Genomic DNA, 19475 nt, shown 5'->3' with positions numbered 1-19475 from the left:
CCAACCTCACATCCCCTGTCTTCAACAGGGCAGCAGGGCCAGGCAAGAGGGGGTAAAAAGCTTTATTTGAAGCTCCAAGGTGGGGTAGGGTGCTGACCTCTCACCAGAGGCCCCCACAGTCCAGTTTCCCTACAGCTCAGCCAGGCCCCCACCACACAGTCCAGCTGTGCCCCAACCTGCGGGTGGTTCAGACCTGCAGATTGACGAAGGGTGCGAAGCCCACCACGTCCTGCAGCAGCACCAGGGCCTGGTGCAGCGGTGGCTCCACATCGATGTCCACACCGCGCTTCCGCAAGCGGCTCAGGCTGGGTTCAGCCACATGGTGGCAGTGCCGCACCCGAAGTGATCGAAGCGCCCGGCAATACTCGGTCAGTGTCCTGGGGGAAGAGGGGAGTGAGGCTAGGGGCACGAAGCCGAAACACCCACGGCAGAGGGGCCAGGCCTAGACCACTGTACCTACCCCTGGCTTCAACAAAGCCCTGAATGCCTCCAGCTCGAGCCATATTTTTTTCCTCCATACACTAGGGAGGGGACCTGGATTGAATTGGGGTCTACATTCAATGCCTCCAGTGAACCAGAGACTTAAAGGGGAAACCTATTCCTTGACCCCAGCCAGGGTTGCAAGACTGCCCTTTGTCGAAGAGAAGCTAGAAGGCTGACTTTGTATGTGAAATCTCCTAATGTGTAAATATTGGTTCAAAAAAGTTTTTAAACTGTGTGGGCTCTTTGGCCTAAGCTATTCTGGAAGTTTTTCCTGTTTAGAACGGGAATGCTGTGATAGCAGAAAAATCCAGAACCCTCTACCTCTGCCTTTTGACAACTACTGCTCACCCCTACTCCGGAAGTTGAATGATTGTCCTGCCACCCCACCGGCCCCCAGCCCAGGCACCTGATGCCGTCGCTTCCGACGCGGAGGCAGCCGGTGAGGTCGAGGTGCTCTAGTTGCGGGCAGTTCCGAGCCAACTCCTGGACGGCAGTGTCGCCCACATTAGCGTTGACGGCCAGTGAGAGGCTGCGAAGGCCCGCGCCACGCCTCTGCGCCAGGTACACGATGGCCTCGTCCTTGAGCTGGCGGCAGGCCGTCAGGTCCAGCTCCTCCAAGGCCGGGCAGCGATCCGCGAGGCCGCGCAGCGCCAGCCCGTCCACCCAGTCACAGTGCGCGAGCGACAGGCGCTGCAGGCGGGGGCAGCCCTCGGCCAGCGCCCCCAGCGCGCGGCGGCTCAGTTGCCCGCAGCCGGCCAGCGCGACACTCCGCAGCTGCGGATTCCGCGCCAGCACCGGCACCAGGTCCTCGTCTGACAGCCATTCGTGACACGGCGCCAGCATCAGCTCCTGCAGCCCCTCGGCGTCCCGCAGCAGCCGGGTTAATGCTGCCCGCGGGATCTGCGGACCCACCTGTGGGCGGGGAGGCACCCGGGCTCAGCCCGCGCCGGGGATGGGACGGGCGGCGCCTGTCGGTCCCTGAGGAGGTCTTTCCTGGCAGCCGCCCGCCCTCGGGGCTCGCCGCCTGTCCGCCCGGGAGAGGCCCCGCCCGCCCGCCCCGGAGAGGCCCCGCCCGCCCGCCCGGGAGAGGCCCCGCCTGTCCGCCCCGGAGAGGCCCCGCCCTCTGAGTCGTTACCTGGGACCTGCCTTTGAGGGGTATTCCCCACTTCCGGGCTCGCTTCCCGGGCAGCCCTTGCGGTTCCGGGGGATCGGAAGGATGGACTACGGGGCTGGGGGCAAGCGGGGGCGCTACCCAGGCGGGGCGGGGCTCCGGGCCACGGCTCACCTGAGCTGCGTCGAAGCGGCGCAGCCCCGCCAGGTGCAGCTGCACTAACGCCCGGAAGGCCCGGCTGACGCGCTGCAGCCGGAGCAGCTGTCGCAGAGGGACCCGGCTCAGGACGTGTGGGAGTAGCACGTCTTCCCAGGGCAGGTCCAGGAGCCTGCGGGTAAAGGAGCGTTGGCGGCGGCGTCCCAGGGCCGCTCTGCTACCTACGAGTCCGCCTCCATTCTACTCCTGGGGCCCGGCTCCCAGGAGCGGCCCCCAGACCCGGGCCCGACTCAGGTCCTCTCCCCTGCCTCGGCCCCTCCAGTCCTCGGTACCTGACGGCTCCGGGCTCCTGCTCCCTTCCGGACAGCTCCATCCGTGGCTCCATCGGCTATCTACTGCGCGTGCGCAGTAAAGTACTCTTGCATCCGCCGTGGAGCAACTGCAGAGAACCCGCCTACTTAGGCTGTCAAGATAGACCGATTCAATCGAGTGCGGTCTCACTGAGGATCCTATCTGAAAACCTTCCGGATGGACCCCAAACCTGAAGCGGAACAGACCGGTGGTCTAACATTAGACCTCGCCTTCTCAGTTGCATGGCCTAAGGCCCGGAGCTGGAGAACGAAGTGGACAGCAGAGACGCTTCTGTCCTCGTTTTGGGCCAGAGGCCACTTCGAAGTGAAGTGGTAATGGGAGGAGTAAGCGAGGCCAAACGCACAAGGGGGCGGAACCAAGACTCCTGGGTTCCAGCTCTACCCCTCCCGCCCCTGCTAATTTTGAAAAATGAGGGGAAAACTGGCCAGGCTCTTACTGCCCGTCACGTAGTAGGTGCTCAACAAGTAATTGTTGAATGAATGAGTGGGCAAAGTTAGAATTTTTTTTTTTCTTCATCAAGCAAGCTTGCCCAGACCTCCTATTCCTGGTTAGTTGTGAAGTACAGTGCTATCCAGCTCCGTCTACTCCGGAACAATATGGACCAGGTTTATACCCAGGGAGAGAGACAAAGGGGACGCTGAGAAGGACTGTATCTCCAGCCGGATCCCTTTCCCCAGGAGGCCCAGAGACCTAGGAAGAATGAGCGTTCAGCTCAGTCCGTTAGGGGTACTGCTTCTTGAGTACAAGGCTGGGAGTTTAGTTATGGGCCTGAGGTTAGGCCCCCCCCCGTGGCAGTTACGCCACAGAGCTCTGGGCTGTCTGTGGGCCGCCCTCCCACCAGGTCCTAGTTTCCGGGTCCGTTCTGGGGAACTCTCGTGCAATACTTTCCCCATTATCTGTGGTGGGGGCTGGGATAAAGAACGCTGAGGGCCTCATTAGCACGCCACTGCCTTCGCTTACGGCTGCCTCCAGCAGGGTTGTGCTGTCCCTCGATGCAATCGCGTCTCCTGCCTCTTCATAACGAAAGCAGCTTCCCGTCCGTTATCTCACCGGGGCTTGGGGCACCTCTGCAAGGTGGACAGGACTATGCTGTCACTCCATTTTAAAGATGGGAAAATCAAGGCCCAGAAGAGGAAGCACCTTGTCCAGGGTCAAGTGAATCGGGGATAGAGAACCCAGGCATCTTGATTTTCCCAGAATCCCTTCCACGCCACACTCCTCCTCCCCCCCCACCCCATGCACGAGTAGGTAGAGGCCAGCAGCGGGGAAGGACTAGAATAGAGTCAGGTTGGGTGAGGGATACGCTTCCTCTTCTTCCTCAGCCTGTTTGTGGAGGGGGTAGCAGAGAAAAGTGATCTCCGTTAGGACAGAGCCACGAGGGCGCGCACCACCTCGGGCTGCGTGCTTTCTCCCCCTCCCCGCTTTGTTCGCAACTCTGCGCCTGCGCAGTGCGACAGATCTGCCGCTGTCCCCTTCAGCACCACGCGGAACCCGCGCCGCGCCTCCCCGCGGTGAGCCCCGCGCGCCCCCGCCTCACACGTCCCCGCGCCCCCTTACCGCCGGTACAGACCCCTTCTTCCTTCCGAGGTCACCACCTGCCTGCCTTGGCCTTCCCAAGGAAAGCGGTTACCATAGTAACTCGAGCAGCGCTTTCTTAAAATAGCCGGGCCCCGTTCTACCCTCGCCAAGGGCACAAGCGGAAAAGAGGTTGTCTGTCCCCCGCATCCTCCAATCCCAGTGTCATCTCGTCTAACCTCTCACCCCCAGGCGGCTACGACTTCTAACTGAGGAATCAAGGAAGTTCTTTCTGAAGTCTGACTAACAGCCTTCCTGCTGCACCTTGGGTGGGTGGTCAGGGCTGAGTCTCCTGGGTCCGAGACGCTGAACCCCGGAGAGTTGAGGCGGAGTTTCCTAGATCTTCCCTTCATTAAGTTGATGGTCTCCTGCGTTTAGGGGGCGGGTCTGGTCTAACCCATACCGTGTGGCCGCTTGCTCGTGGGGGCTGGAGCGCGTGTGGCATGTAACAGGTCATGTGGCAGCCGCTTAGGGGCACGCGTGGGGTTTGGAGCGGGACACGCGTGTGCAGCTGGGCCCTGCGTGTGGCTCAGGGGGCAGTGGGCGAGAGGAACGTGGACGCGAGTGGGGTGGGGCACGTGAGGGTCCGGGAGACTGTAACGAGGGTTCCATGCCCTCCCCCTCGTCAGGGGCGGGCCTCAGGTTGGCGGGAGAGCACAGCGGGGACCCGGGGACGAGCGGGGGCAGCCCCCGGGGCTCAGGGCCCCAGGAAGGGCGCAAGGGTGCGGATTAGCGTTGCCGGAGCCGCGCGTAGGGGGGAGGGGGAGGGACTGAGAGGCGGGCGGGCCCAGAGCGAGCGGGAGCCGCGCTGCCTTCACCGCTGAGCTGGGCCCAGCCACCCTCCTTCGTCTCCTCGGCCCCAGCTCCCTCCCGGAGAGCAGAGGTGAGTACTGAGGTGGCTTCGAGCCTGGGCTGCACAAGGGGACGCGCTGGGCCGCGGTTGAGCTACAGGAACCTGCCTGGTAGGGTTCCTGCTCAGAACCTCTGCCCCTATCCTGCATTGCCTCCAGAGGCCCTGTTACTCCTTTGGGCTCCCTCCAGGGCTGGATAGGATGAGAAAGATCTGTCATACCCCTTGAGGGTAGGTGGGAGAAGGGCCTGGTGCAGCTCTCCGCCCCACCAGGAACCTGTGACTCCTCGGGTGGGGGGAGGGATGTGTGTCCCTGCTTGAGAGTGTGTAAGTGTGCATCTGTATTTGTGTGTGATTGTGCATTAGAAGGTCTCCGTGTGTGATACACCTGTGTCTCTGTGTGCATTGGAGAGTGAGGGCTGGTGTGTATATTTAGGTATCTCTGTGTGTTCCTGTCTCTATGACAGTGAGTGTGTAAAACAAGCGTGTGCCTTGCCATTACACACATATTTGTTATGACTGTAAGAGTGTGTGAGGGTGTGTCTCTGAGCTGTGTGTGCATGTGCCTGTGCCAGAGGGTGTTGCCTGTGAATGTGTGGAACTGTGTGTGTACAGGCATATCTGTCCTTATGTATGCCTGTGTGTATGTGTGTATCTGTACCTGTATGGAGAACGAGAATGCCAATTTCTTATTCAGCATGTATGTATTGGGGGTTGGGATTCTGTCAGACCTTTCTCCTCCCCTACACCCTGTGCTTCTCAGGCCCTTGTCGTCCCTATATAACCCCTCCAACTTTTTCCTCCTTTCCTTTCAGGGGGCCTGAGTTCCCCCTCCCTGAGTGAGGGGCCTCCATAAGAGGGACTGTGGGGGATCCAGGGCTGTATGATGGTGATGGCTGGCTGGCACCCCTGGCCCAGAGGGTGGGGTGCCAGTATCTCCCCACCAGAAGCAGCTCCAAAGTGCCACAGGGACTCTAGGCTCACTCATCTTCTGAAATAGCTTCCTCTGTCCTCTCAGGGTGAGCTCAGGGCCCCCGGGCAGAAGGAGAGGGTCCAGGGGTCCACTGGGGGCAGCTCATTTCTCCTCAGACGTCCATGAAAGTAGCCTGAGCAGGAGGCCAGATCACCCCCCAGGGGTGGGATCAGTGAGCCCATATTCCCAGGGTGGGCTAGGCCCCTGGTGCTCAGAGGCCCCAGCCAGTTTCCCCATCCCTGGCCCTGCTGTCCTGCCTATCCAACTCTCCTGCAGTTCACCCCCTGCTCCCCTTCCTCTCTTGCAGGCCTGTCTGAAGAGCATGCTGCCCCCTCACTCCCCGCCTGGCCTCGCCATCCCTGCTCCCCCAGCCTGACCCCCCCAGCCCAAGCATGGCCCAGGGTGCCATGCGCTTCTGCTCAGAAGGCGACTGTGCCATCTCCCCACCACGATGCCCACGCCGCTGGCTCCCCGAAGGCCCTGTGCCCCAGAGCCCCCCAGCCAGCATGTACGGCAGCACAGGCTCCCTGCTACGGAGGGTGGCAGGTCCAGGTTCCCGAGGCCGGGAACTGGGCCGAGTGACGGCACCCTGTACACCCCTGCGTGGCCCCCTATCGCCCTGTGCGGCTCCCTCACCCTGGGCACCCTCTTCACCCACCGGGCAGCCCCCACCTGGGGCCCAGAGCTCCGTGGTCATCTTCCGCCTTGTGGAGAAGGCCAGTGTGAGGCCACTGAATGGATTACCTGCTCCTGGAGGCTTGAGTCGGAGCTGGGACCTGGGTGGGGTTTCTCCTCCGAGACCCACCCCAGCCCTTAGACCTGGCTCCAATCGGAAGTTGCGACTGGAGGCATCCACGTCAGACCCACTTCCAGCTGGCGGAGGCTCGGTCCTGCCTGGTAGCCGAGGCCCCTTAACTGGGCCCCCTGCCCCACCCCAAGTTGGGACAGATGGCCTTTACTCCTCTCTCCCCAATGGGCTGGGGGGTCCCCCTGAGCACCTGGCCACACTATTCCGAGGACCTGCTGACACAGGACTCCTAAACCAGGTATGTGACTCCCCTTGGGCTCCCTGGGGCCTCAGATCCCCAGTGAAGGGGCAAAGGTTGGCCACCTGGTAGACTTGGGCCTGTCTGCTGTTCACTCTGAATCCTTTAATCTGTCCTAAATATCTTTCTTGCCCTCTGTGTTTGTCCCTGCGTCTCTGCACCTGCAACTCTGTCCCTGTGTGTTTATTTCTGTGTTTCTGTCCCATGTTCCTGTGTCTTTGTATATCTGGTTTTATCTCTGAGCACCTGTGTCTATCTCTCCTTTCTTGGCTCAGGGGGACACCTGGTCCTCCCCCCGGGAAGTCTCCTCTCATGCCCAGAGAATCGCTCGCGCCAAATGGGAATTCTTCTATGGCTCCTTGGACCCCCCCAGCTCAGGTAAGGCCTGGGACTCAGGTGAGGGGAACGAGGCAGGACTTTCCCCACAGCAGCTGGGCCTTGGTAGGGAGTCTTCCTTGAAACCTCCCCGAATCCCTTCCTGGCCTGAGTTGGCAAATGCCCCTCCAAGCCTCACCCTTCCCAGTTGTGTTATGATGGGGCGGGCTCAGGATTAGGGGCTGGATTGTGTACCTGGAGGCAGCCAGGTTGTAGAAGGAGGGATCTCAAGGGTCATTCCTTGGAAGAGAAAAGAGGCTGCTCTCTCTCAGGCCCCTCAAAGCTGTTAGACAAGAACTTGGTTTGAAATGGGCTCCCTCAGCACTGGGAGCAAGCTGAGCTTGTAGCAACAGAGATGGTGGCTAGACAGTGGAAGAACTTCCTGCAGGTATGACACAATGGGGGAGAGTTCCCAGAATAGGAGCAGGCTAGGGGACTGACCTGGAAGACCCCCTGACCTGGATGTCTGTGCATCCTGCAGGTGCTAAGCCCCCAGAGCAGGCCCCCCCATCTCCACCCGGGGTGGGCTCAGGGCAGGGCTCTGGGGTGGCTGTGGGGCGAGTGGCCAAGTACTCCGAGACTGACCTGGACACGGTGCCACTGAGGTGCTACCGCGAGACGAACATCGATGAGGTGCTGGCTGAGCGGGAGGAAGCTGATTCAGCCATTGAGAGTCAGCCCAGTTCGGAAGACCCATTCAGCACTGTCTGCCTACCTGCTCCACGCCCTGTCCTGTGCCCTGGCCCTCATCCCAGCAGTGGCAGTGAGGATGAGGATGAGGCAGGCGGGGAAGAGGATGTGGACGATGAGGTGTTTGAGGCCTCAGAGGGGGCCCGGTGAGTCGGGGAGTGGGAGAAGAAAGTGGTTTGCTCTTTCTTCCTGGCCTAGAGGCAGAGCTGGGGTCAAAGGGACTGGGATGGAAACGAAGATGGGGCTGGGAGGATCAGGACCAAGCTGGAGGGGGGGCTAGCAGGGCAGCGTAGGTAACAGATGATTCAGGACAGAGGCCTAGGCCTGGCAGAGCACAGGGGTTATGGGGCATCAGGCAAGAACCCAGGAGGGTGGGTGCAGCCAGGAGAGAGGAGGCAGGGCAGTGAGAGTTTGTCTAGCAGGACAGGGAGGCCAAGAGGCCAGAGGCCTGAATCAAGCCTGGGGGCATGGGATCCTCAGTCTGGATCTTGGGTCCTGAAGGGAGAGTGGGGCATGTGGGAGCTTTCCTCTCCTGTCTCACACCCCACTGCAACTTGGAGACTCATCTTCTTCTCCTAAGATGTTGCCAGAAATAGAAATGGGATGGCAGGAGGGGAGTGGATCAGGGAGGAGGAAGGGAGATTAGCAGGGAGGGAAGGAGGAAAAGGATTGGGTGCTGGGGGGTCAGGCCTGGGGTGCCCCAGGAACACTGAATAGCTTGGAGAGCCTGTGGTGGGGGCCCTCTGCCCAGGTGACTCTTTTCTTTGAGGGGGCTGGGGGCATAGGCAGCAGGGGAGGCTTCAGCACCAGGGTCAGACGGGGTCAGAAGTCTGAATCCTGGTTCTGTGGCCTAAGGTACGTGTCCTCCTCCTCTCTTTGAACCTCATTCCCTCTGCCTGTGAAATGGGCATGATAATCCTCTTCACAGAATCAGTGTGAGAGTTCATTGAAATGAGACCCAAGATCCACCATCTGGGCACGGCTGGTGCCCCTAATCAAACACTCTCCCTGCCCTTGCAGGCCAGGGACCCAAATGCCTCATCATGGGCCTCTTAAGTCGCCAGTGCCCTTCCTACCTGGGACCAGCCCCTCCGCTGATGGGCCTGACTCTTTCAGTTGTGTGTTTGAAGCCATCCTGGAGTCACACCGGGCCAAAGGCACCTCCTACACCAGCCTCACCTCGCTGGAAGCCCTGGCCTCACCTGGCCCAACCCAGAGCCCCTTCTTCACCTTTGAGCTGCCCCCCCAACCTCCTGCCCCCCGGCCTGACCCACCTGCTCCTGCCCCACTTGCCCTTCTTGAGCCAGACTCTGGTACCAGCTCCGCTGCAGATGGGCCTTGGACACAGAGAGGGGAAGAGGAGGGGACAGAGGCTGGAGCCAAGCTAGCCCCAGGGAGGGAGCCCTCCAGTCCCTGCCGCTCAGAGGACAGCTTTGGGCTGGGGGCAGCACCCCTGGGCAGGTAAGTGATTCCTTTGGCCCTTCAGACTTGAACGCCCCAGGGCTCTATGGCCCCAGGACCCCAGAAGCAGCTGAACCAAGGCACAGAGCCTGAGTATGGAGATGTTATTTGTATCTCTGACCCCTAAGCAGGAGTGGTTAGGGGGGTATAGATGCCTGTTTTTCCATTTGGAGGACTACTTCCATTGACTCTGAGGTAGAGCCCCTAACAGGGCTCCCTTTGGTCTCAGTGACTTGAGAAGACATGATTCAGGATTGAAGAGTCCCCAGAGAGCACCCTCCTTTCTCTCCAGGAGGGCCCTTCCCCCCTTCCCCCCCACCCCCCCCACCCCAGGCAGAGCCACTAACCTGCTTAGAATTCCTGTGACCATATCCCCACCCAGCCGGATGCTTCTCCCAAAGATGGAGCCATCAGCCTCTCACCTCACTTCTCTCCCATATTACCCCCCCTTCTCTAGGAAGTCCTTTCACCAGTCTAACCTTTCTGCTTCCCCCTCCTCTGCCAGTTACCCTCTCAGTCATGGAAGCCATGGCAACAGGAGGGGGTGGCCAGGGATACAGCGTTGCCTAGCAACCAGGAGTTTCCGGCCTCTGTCTCTGGGGTGACAGGTGGCTTTTCGAGTAAAGCAGCTGGGGTGGGGAGGAAAGGGAAAGAGGAGGAAAGGGTGAGGGAGAGCACCGTGACCCCCAATCTCTCCCAGTCCAAAGCCTGCTCCGTGGTGGGTGGAAGGGAAGGATGGAGGAGGAGGCTCCTCTCCATAAAAAGGGGGGAGGAGGACAGGAGCAGGCCTGGGGGTGTCTCTGCTGCCCTCAAATCTTTGTCTGATCCTTCATTGTTTTTTCCTGATAGCCCATCCATCTCACCTCTGCCCATAATTTAGAGATGTAGACTGTGTTCTGAGTAGGGCCCATGTCGAAATGGGGAATCTGTGTGCATTAGCAAACTTAGGCCCCTGGGAGCTTTGGGGATACAGCCAGAACTCCCATAGCAGCAAGATGGATGTGGGTTAGATTTGAAGTAGGACTTCCACAGAGAGGTGGTAAGGATGGAGTAGATCAATGTAAAATCTCTTCCCTGGAGAAAAGAAAAATGCCTGCTCCATGTCCTTCTCTCAACTTCTCCATTGTCTGGGACTGGAAGGAGAGGGAGGGTCTGGATGGCCCCCTAGGGCCCTGTCCTCCTCCCTAAGCTAGTGTCCTACCCTGGCAGCGAACCACCCCTGAGCCAGCTGGTGTCTGACTCGGACTCTGAGCTGGACAGCACGGAGCGGCTGGCCCTAGGAAGTACGGACACCTTGTCCAATGGGCAGAAAGCAGACCTGGAGGCTGCGCAGCGCTTAGCCAAGAGGCTGTATCGACTTGATGGCTTCAGGAAGGCAGATGTGGCCCGGCACCTGGGCAAGAAGTAAAGCCCCTGGGCTGAGGCTGAGGATGGGGGAGGGGGATGCATCCTGCAGGCAGCACCTCCATCTAACACCCCAGGTCTCTGGGTAACTTCTACCTGACTTCTTGACACTCACTTGTATCCTCATCTGTCTCTCTGTCCTGCCCACAGCAATGACTTCAGCAAACTGGTGGCTGGCGAGTACCTCAAGTTCTTTGTTTTCACGGGCATGACTCTGGACCAAGCTCTCAGGTGGGTGTTGAGCCCTTTGGGGTCAGCCCCCACTCTCCAGGACTGGTGTGCAGGGCCTTAGCCATGCCTGCTCTGAGCCCCTGTGCCTCTCCCAACATGCCCTGACAGGTTGGCTGGGCAGGGCCATGGGCCGGGCAGCCTGGGAAAGGCACACGGGGTGGGGGTGACATTCCTCTCTTTCCCCCTCCCCAGGGTATTTCTGAAGGAGCTGGCCTTAATGGGTGAAACCCAAGAACGGGAGCGCGTGCTGGCCCACTTCTCCCAACGATATTTCCAGTGCAATCCCAGCACTTTGTCCTCCGAGGGTGAGGGGGCAGGGAGGGGCCAGGGTTGTCCCAGTCGGCCACTGAGGCAGATGGGCTGGGCACTGCGTGTGTGCATAGAAGCATGAGCGTGTGTGCATTAGTGAGTGAATGCAGTGCTTCCAGGCATGCGAGCCTGCATGTGTGCAGACCCCTTCTCTTTACAGATGTGTGCAGTGCTGGCTGTGTGGGGGGGGGACCTTAAACGTGGGCGGGCATAATGCTAGAGTCAAGCGTGCGTGGAGCAGAGGCATGTGGCAGGTGAGTTGGGGGCAGTTGTTGGCATACATGTGCAGGCCAGTGCTTGGCTTGAGTGGGGATTCTGTTTGGCTGCACAGGCCTGCATGTCTGTGTGGGGCAGACTTGCTTGTGGGTGTGTTTAGTGTGTAGATAGGGAGGCATGTGAGTGGGGGGGCAGCAGTGAGCTTCCCATCTCCAGCACCTCAGGAATGTAGGGAGAAGTCTTTGCTGAGAGATCTGCTAGAAAAAGGGATCTTTGCTTGGAGAGACCTGGAAAGGGTGGCTGTGTGGAAAGAGTCCCTGTGAGGTGGCCCAGGCTCAATGTCAGCTCTCCTGCAGACGGTGCCCACACGCTGACCTGCGCCCTCATGCTACTCAACACCGATCTCCACGGCCACGTGAGTAGGGGGCGGGAGGGAGGGAGCCTAGAAAACAGACCCCTGGTCCAGAGACTTCTGGCCTGGGGGGCTTAGGGACTCCCCAGGCTTATAGGCCTCTGCACCCTCCCTTAGAACATCGGGAAGCGCATGACCTGCGGGGACTTCATTGGGAACCTCGAGGGCCTCAACGATGGCGGCGACTTCCCCAGGGAGCTGCTCAAGGTGGGGGGCAGGGAAGGGTAGAAGGAGCTGCGGGGCAGGAATAGGGGACCCAGTCAAAGCGAGGGGAGGAGCTGGCTGGCCCTCTGTTTCTGCCACAGGAGCCTGGGCTTGGTGACTCAGCCTGGGGACCGCCCCCTCCCCCCAGCCCCCACAAGCTTGCTCGCCTGGGACATGCGCACACACGTGCATTCGTGGCCGCGCTCAGCGGGGGAGGGGAGACGGCTCTCGAAAACACGTGACCAGGCGGCCTAGGACCCTGTGTTTGCCCTCATCAGTGCATCTCCTCCAGTGCTCACTGAGGGTGGGAGGGGTTCTTGCATGGCGGGGGGGCACGCAGGTACACCGCCCCCCTCCTCCCCCTGCCCTGTTGGGTACAGCCATAAAGACCTCCCCGGTACCGGTACCGCTGCACTGGAGAGGGACAGGCTTTTCCAAGGTCTCCCAGCGAGTTAATGCTAAACTGGGATTAGATATTGTGCTGCTGGTTCCCCAGGTGCCCTCACAGGAGGATCCACACACGGGATGTGAGCGGAGAAGGAGGCTAGCTGGACAGGTGGTGTCACTCCCTTCTCTGATTGGGCGGTGTTTTCCCCAGGGAGGCCTGGGCTAACTTGAAAAATCCCCAGGGTTAGATAAAGGGGTCTCTGGGCCACTACATATATGTGACACACAGGAGTGTCCTTGGGTATGCCAGTGAGCTGGGGGTGTGTTGGGATTGTGAGTTTGGAAGTGGCATCTGAGTAGGGGTGTCCATTGCAAGTTGGGGTGTACCCTTGAGTTGTGTGTGTATGACTTAGGGTGTCTGTGAGTCAGGAGATTTATCTGACTTAGAGTGTTTTTTCTTTAGGATTTGGAGTGTGTCTAAGTTGGGGTGTAGGTTGAGTGTTGATGTATGTTGAGATATGTATTTGTCGATTAGCTGTCTGATTAATAACATGTCCATGAGTAGGGAGTGTATGTGAGTAATAGTGGACACTTTGAGGTGTATATCTGAATTCGTGTCTGTGTGAGTTGGTGCATCTGATTAGCTGGGGCTTATGCTTGTGAACTGGGTGTGTGTATAAGACTTGGAGTATACACGAATTTCGGGGGTGTCTGCGGGTCGGCGAGTTGAGTGAGACCACCGCAATTCCATGGCTGCTTCCAGCCTGCTCTCCACCCCCCGCCCCGCGCCTTCTCCTACCTAGAGGCCCCTCCTGCTCCATGAAAAAGGGCAGCGGGGAGGTGGTCCAGCCTCTCCCCTCACCATCATCCCAAACCCGGAGGAGCCAGGAGGAAGCTCCGGATCCTACTGGGCCAGCCCACCCCCACAGCCCCAGGCCTAGGGGCTCCCAGTATCCCAAAATCAGCCCCTCCCCCGCCCAGAGCCTCCCCAGGCCCTTCATTGTGGCTGCGCGCTGAGGGCCGCTCTCGGTCGGCGCCTCCATTTTGCGACGTCCCCGCCCCTAGGCCTCCCTTCCCCTCCCCTCCCCTCCCCGTCGGCGGCCCCCTCCCGCTCTCGCCGAGCTGCTGAGCAGACAGCGCCGCCGCCGCCGCACGCTCCGTGCGTCGGTGGGAGCCGGGCCAGGCTGGCCCTGCGCTCGCGCCGGCTGTCGGGGAATCGATCCGCCGGCCGTTCGGGCCGTGCGGGGCCGAGAGCTGGCGGGGGTATGGCCGGGGGCCGCGGCGCGCCGGCTGGGCGAGCATGATCGGAGTCAACAGCATCCACAGCAGCGCTGGGCGGCTGCGCTCGCGCTCGCTGTGCTCTGTGCGCTACGGGCGCACCCACCGCGGTGCCGAGACCCTGTGCTACGGCTGGCCGCAGCGCTCGCGCAGCCTCAAGCCGGTGCTCTACACCGACCTGGTGGTCAGCCGCCTGCAGAGCCGCAAGAAGAAAAAGGCGGTGAGGGCGTTGGGGCCGCGGCCCACGCCAGTTGGGGGGAGCGACTGAGGGGGTGGCCTGAGGGAGGCACCGAGGGTGTCACGGGCGAGGTAGTATCAATGGAGCCGGGGGCCGAGGGTAGAGCCCAGCAAGGACAGAGCTCAGGGGTAGCCAGGGGCAGCCAGATGGACTGAGGGAGGGCACAGACTGAGGGGCTGGTACCCTTGGACCAAGGTGGGCCTCACAACCAGAGAGTCTTTGGTGAGGAAGAGGGTCTTCTAGATGGGGGCAAGACATGGGACTCACGGATGGGGTTCAGGACGCATCAAGGTGTGACTCTGGGCCAAGGGGGGTCCCGATAGGGGGCAGAGGGATGGACTGGAAGCCTTGAGACAAGGGTTGCAGGTTTGGTCTTGGTGGCCACTTCAGCCTCCAGACCAGAGAATGGGGGAGTGAGGGCTCAGGGTCCGAGCCATGCTGGGTGTGTGCAGGGAGGGCTATATATGCGTGAGTCTGGGTGGTACTGTGGGCTGCACCCACCCCCAGCAGGGTGTGCACCTGTCAGATGACTAGCTGGTCTTGTGGCCGGGCATGGCCGTGGGCAGTGAGAGAGTCAGAGACTGGTGTGCTGGAGGGCTCAGGGGGCTGTGTCCCATTACGGAGAAGGTGCCGACGTCACTGCTGCACCCAGCTCATGCAGGCAGCATCATACGCCACACACTCAGCCAGAATGATACGCACATGCTGGGGACACACCCACTCACAGACAGACTGGTGGAAGCACCCCCACAGTTGGAGGCACTGGTGTGGACCCATGTTCCAGGCCACTCCCAAGAAGAAGGGTCCCGTACACCATTTCTGGAGCCCAGGCCTACCTGTTATCACATCCAAGGCCCCCAAATGTTCCTAAGCCACCTGTACAGAGGGGGAAGTGACTGGTTCAGGATCACACAGGGATGTTTGAGGTGGGAGCTGAAACTCCTCCTGCCTTTTAGACTGGTCTTCACTCCACAGTCGCAGGAAGGGTGTGAGTGGGCAGGGGGCTGGACCACCCTGGCATGGACACCTGGCTTGGGGAAGCCATCTGTGTTGGGGGAGACACCCAGCTTGTCCTGGGCTTGGGAGCCAGGACAGTGAATTCTCTATTAACCAAAGAAGGAGCTGACAGGGTGAGTCCCTTTCCTGGGCCTCATGTTCCCCAGTGCTATGTGTGAGTCGATTCTGTGGAAACAGGACCAAGCACTTGGTTGAGGAAAGCTGTTTCCCATTCCTCTGGGGCTTTGCTTCTCAGGCCCAGGATCCAATCAGGCTGGCCAACTTAATAACAATAAAGATGACAATAGGAGCTATCATTTACTGTGCACCAACTATGTACCTGAATGCCCTGTGCTAAGTGCTTGACCCCATTAAACATGTTACTAAGTTTGTTCCTTTCTGTGGGATACTTGCCCAAAATCATGTAGCTAAAGTGGTGAAGCTGGGCCTGGATCCTAGTGCTCTCTGTTCCAGAGCCTGTGTTCTTGGTCATTACACCTTGCTGCCTCCCTTAGTTCTGTCTCCTCCCCTAGTTGGGAGGGAGTACTCTGAGCTCTGGCATTAAGGCACAGGGTACCCCTCCACCTCCCCAGGATTGACTCAGCCTCCCTGATTTGTTCCTCCCTCTCCAGGCCTTGTACAGCTCCATCAAGAATGAGAAGTTGCAGTGGGCCATGTGAGTCCTGGGTCTGTGTGGTAGAGCAGGGATGGGGTGTGGGAAGGGGCTGTCTGGGGAAGCAGGAGAACTGGGGTAGGCCTTGTGAGTCCTGGGACCGTGGAGGCTCGGGGGGAGAGTAGGAGGCCATGAGAGGCAGTGAGGTTGCCACACTTCCTTCTTTGGAGATGCCTGCCTGAACTTGGGGTTCTGCCTCTTGTCTCTGGCTGGATTGTTATGACAGGCTGGGTTGGGGTAGGCGGCCGCTGTCAGCTAGCCTGGGAGGAGGGATGCTGAAACAAAAAGGGGGAGGTCCTCTGGCATCCCTAGTGGGAGAGGAGAAGCCCCTGGAGGCAAAGCCCTGACCAATACAGGGAGAGCCCCTCTCGGGTCCTAGGGAGCCCAGAGAGACACAGAATATATCTTGGGAGAGCCCAGTTTGAGAGAGGAGGTCCACTTGTCGCCTTGAGGATCCCAGTCTGAGGGAGGTGCCCTCGTCTAAGTAGTTGATGGTCACTCATATTTGCTGTTATCTGCTGAGAATCCAGCTTCTGCTCAGTTTAGTTGGGAGCTCCCAGTTGGCAGGAGAGAAAACCTGAGAGAACTGGGGTGGAGGGAGAGATGGGGGAGACTTCTTGGACAATTGCCTTGAGGCAAGTCTTGTAGGAGGGGAGTTAGTACTTGGGAGGCAAAGATGTGGCCTGGCTGGAATGGGAGGTGGGAGGAAAAAGACAACAATGGTGGAGATCGGGGCCAGACTACAAGATGAAATGTAAGCTCTATGTAGGAGGCAATCAGGAGCTACTGCAAGTTCTCGAGCAAGGGAGTGAAAAAGTAGAGTTAAAATTTTTAGGTGATATTTGGCATAGCCTGCAAGCCAGGGTGCATTGGGGTGCTATTGGGAAGCTACTTCTTCCTTTTTCTGCCACCATTTAGCCAATGAGCTATGAACAAAGCCTGATGCTGGGTGTGGTTGAGAGAGCTGAGTCAGACATGTGTCTATTCTGGTGAAGAAGGGTGTGAGGGGTGGTGGGGTGCAGAATGGAGAGGACGGGGCTGGTTACACATGAGGGAAAGAAGGACGAGACATGGCCCCACCCTCAGGACCTCTTAGTTTTGATCTGAGGGAAGAGACATGCTGCCTCTAGGAACCCTGATCTGAGGGGGAAACAGCTATACTCTGGGGAGCCCCGATGTGAGGGGACGACATGGCCCCAGAGCCTCAGGCTGAAGGAATCCACACCCTCTGAGAGAGCAGTCCCTTCTTCCCCATCTCCACAAATGCTGGAGTAGCTTTCCTGGGTGGGCAGAAGCCAGCGCTGAAGGGGGGTTGTGGCTCCATGGCCACCCCCTCTCAGGCGATCACACCTGCAGAGACGAGGAGGAGCTGAGGCGCTCTTTGTCCGAGCTGGCCGACCCCAACCCCAAGGTCATCAAGAGGGTCAGCGGGGGCAGTGGCAGCGGCTCCAGCCCTTTCCTGGACCTGACTCCTGAGCCTGGGGCTGCCGTCTACAAGCACGGGGCCCTGGTGCGAAAGGTGCACGCAGACCCTGATTGCAGGAAGAGTACGTGGCGGGGCGGTGGGGTGGGTGGGTCTGGGGGATGGATGGGAGTGGACCTATCCCAGACCCCCTGACCTGTCTCCCTTTCCCCCAGCACCTCGGGGCAAGAGGGGCTGGAAGAGCTTCCACGGGATCCTCAAGGGCATGATTCTCTACCTGCAGAAGGTGCGGGGCCAGGCCTAGGGGTTGGGGTTGAGCTGGCTCAGGGGAGTGCCGGTGGGCTGGGCTGGGCTGGGCCAGACTGGGGCCAGGACAAGATGGGCACCTCCACAGGAGGAGTACCAGCCTGGAAAGGCCCTGTCAGAGGCAGAGCTCAAGAATGCCATCAGCATCCACCATGCACTGGCCACCCGTGCTAGCGACTATAGCAAGCGGCCCCATGTCTTCTACCTACGCACAGCTGACTGGCGGGTCTTCCTCTTCCAGGCCCCGTGAGTGCTCACTTTCTCCTTACCCCAGCTTCCTAGCTTGCTCCCCTCCCTCGTCCCTGGATTGCCTTGTTCCCTCTCAGGCTGCACCTTGAGCCAGGATTGGTATCCCTGGGCAGGAACCCCAGGCCCAGGTCCCAAGTGGCTATGCTGTTCCGCCAGGAGCCTGGAGCAGATGCAGTCCTGGATCACGCGCATCAATGTGGTGGCAGCCATGTTCTCTGCACCCCCCTTCCCAGCAGCTGTTAGCTCCCAGAGGAAGTTCAGCCGCCCTCTGCTGCCCAGTGCTGCCACTCGCCTCTCCCAGGTACTCCCAACTCAGTCTACCTGGTGCAAATTGGATGAAGTGGGGTGCCCAAGCTGACTGCATGCAAGGCTGCTGTGCAGGATTATGTAGATGTCCACTGCACGGGACCCCGGCCAGTGGGGAGTGAGCAGAGCTGAAATCCAGCCCCCACTCCACTTTCCAAGCTGTGACCCTCAGAATGGTGCTTTGTCCTTCTAAAAGAAGGGATACCTTTTTGTAAATTCCCACAAAGGTACTGTTTGGGCTAGAGTGCCTGTGACTGTGTCCTGCTTGATTGCTAGGAGGAGCAAGTGCGGACCCACGAGGCCAAGCTGAAGGCCATGGCAAATGAGTTGCGGGAGCACCGGGCCACCCATCTAGGCAAGAAGGCCCGGGGCAAGGAGGCTGAAGAGCAGCAGCAGAAGGAGGCCTACCTGGAGTTTGAGGTTAGCCTCCCTGCCCAGGCACCTCTGTGACCTGTGCCCCATCCCTCCCACCCCCGGCAGGCTCTTAACTAGTGGTTAAGGGCATGGACTCTAGGAGTGAGACCAGTTGGGTGACAGTGGGGAGGTTGCTTAATCTCTCTGAGCCTCAGTTTCCTTTTCTGTGGAACAAGGATAACGTTCCACACCCCCAAGGGTAGTGAAGTGAGATGAGGTGTCAAGAGCTCAGGTTTCCCAACCCTGGTTAAGGCTCTAGGAACATTCGCTCTTACAATTGGTCAAGAGAGAGCCCAGAGAGGGTCACCAACACCCAGGGGATCATCTCTCAGCCCTTGGGGACTTTGGGACTCCAGAGGTGGGCAAGACCCTTCCATGTCCTATCCTTTTCTGGCATCCCTCAGTGGCCCAGGTGGGGGTGGAATGGGAGAGGATGGACAGCTGTCTTCTCACAGCTGCCCCTCTGCCCCAGAAATCCCGCTACGGGACATACGCGGCACTGCTTCGGGTCAAGCTGAAGGCAGGCAGCGAGGAGCTGGATGCGGTCGAGGCAGCACTGGCCCAGGCCAGGAGCGCAGAGGACGGAATCCCCCCCTGTCACTCCAGTTCCTCCCTGCAGCCCAACACCTCCAGCCAGCCGCGGGCTCAGCGCCATGGCCCAGAGCCTCGGGCAGGGGCAGGCAGCGGGCGGCGGAAGCCCTGAGTTGGGGGTTGGATTGTGGGGGTTGGTGCCTGCTGAGCACCTGCATGACGTGGCCCTGCCTGAACCCGGGCTGGCCTTGGGCCACCCATTAGGGTCTCTGGGCCAGGGCCCTACCGCGCCGGACGCGGTGTCCGGGGCAGGGCAGGGCTGGGCATGGGCCTCGTGAGCCTGGGCTAAGCGCCCCTCTGAGACCCCCATTTTGTGATAATGTTTTGCACTTTTTCGTACAGGGTGGGCGGGAGTGGGAGGGGCCAGGGCCCCTGGACTTTTGAAGCTTTTTTTTGTGGGGGAGGCCTGACAACATTTCCGCTTTCTGCTGAGACCACCCCAACCCTGACACCAGCATCCCCCTCCATCCTGGGGCCTGGTTCAGACAGAGGCCAGGAGTTGGGGCTGAGCTGGTTTTCCTTCCTTCCTCCCCAAGGGCTCACTCTCTCTTCCCAGAGGTGGAGGAAGGGCATCCAGGCCAAAGCCCCTGGTCTGTGAGGCCCCTGTGTGCAGGCAGGCAGCACGGCCTGCTTGCCCTCCTGTAGCGGGCCCTGCCCTTTGTACAGGCTCCACCCCCATTAAATCTGCTCTGGACTTGCTGGCTGGGCTTCCTCCTCTTCCTGCTCCAGTGCCTGACCTGGGGACA

General features: G+C 59.9%; 2 protein-coding genes across 5 annotated transcripts; one reads left to right on the top strand and one right to left on the bottom strand.

Annotated features, from left to right (window-relative positions):
• Positions 1 to 47: 47 nt before the first annotated feature.
• FBXL15 (F-box and leucine rich repeat protein 15) lies at positions 48 to 2164 on the bottom strand. Its single transcript, XM_049855295.1, has 4 exons — positions 2083 to 2164; positions 1769 to 1922; positions 890 to 1395; positions 48 to 377 (listed from the first exon to the last, which is right to left on the bottom strand). Exons 1-4 carry the CDS (start codon positions 2133 to 2135, stop codon positions 188 to 190), a joined length of 903 nt encoding a protein of 300 aa, XP_049711252.1. The 5' UTR covers positions 2136 to 2164; the 3' UTR covers positions 48 to 187.
• A 349-nt stretch (positions 2165 to 2513) lies between these two features.
• Positions 2514 to 19422, top strand: PSD (pleckstrin and Sec7 domain containing). Of its 4 annotated transcripts, none has more exons than XM_049855281.1 (18): positions 2514 to 2848; positions 5363 to 5566; positions 5828 to 6566; positions 6842 to 6944; positions 7423 to 7777; positions 8652 to 9092; positions 10302 to 10496; positions 10647 to 10727; positions 10920 to 11032; positions 11609 to 11667; positions 11782 to 11871; positions 15400 to 15443; positions 16797 to 16987; positions 17079 to 17149; positions 17258 to 17415; positions 17575 to 17719; positions 18001 to 18144; positions 18611 to 19422. In XM_049855281.1, the coding sequence occupies exons 3-18, from the start codon at positions 5913 to 5915 to the stop codon at positions 18839 to 18841; spliced, it is 3075 nt and encodes a 1024-aa protein (XP_049711238.1). In that variant the 5' UTR covers positions 2514 to 2848; positions 5363 to 5566; positions 5828 to 5912; the 3' UTR covers positions 18842 to 19422. The 4 variants fall into 4 exon arrangements, with proteins under 4 accessions (XP_049711238.1, XP_049711239.1, XP_049711240.1 ...); XM_049855282.1 differs by lacking the exon at positions 2514 to 2848 and adding an exon at positions 4431 to 4580; XM_049855283.1 differs by lacking the exons at positions 2514 to 2848; positions 5363 to 5566 and adding an exon at positions 4431 to 4580.
• The last annotated feature ends 53 nt before the right edge of the window (positions 19423 to 19475 follow it).

This window comes from Elephas maximus, chromosome 16, assembly GCF_024166365.1.
Source record: "Elephas maximus indicus isolate mEleMax1 chromosome 16, mEleMax1 primary haplotype, whole genome shotgun sequence".
NCBI lineage: Eukaryota > Metazoa > Chordata > Mammalia > Proboscidea > Elephantidae > Elephas > Elephas maximus.
This window is presented reverse-complemented; position numbering and strand designations above follow the sequence as displayed.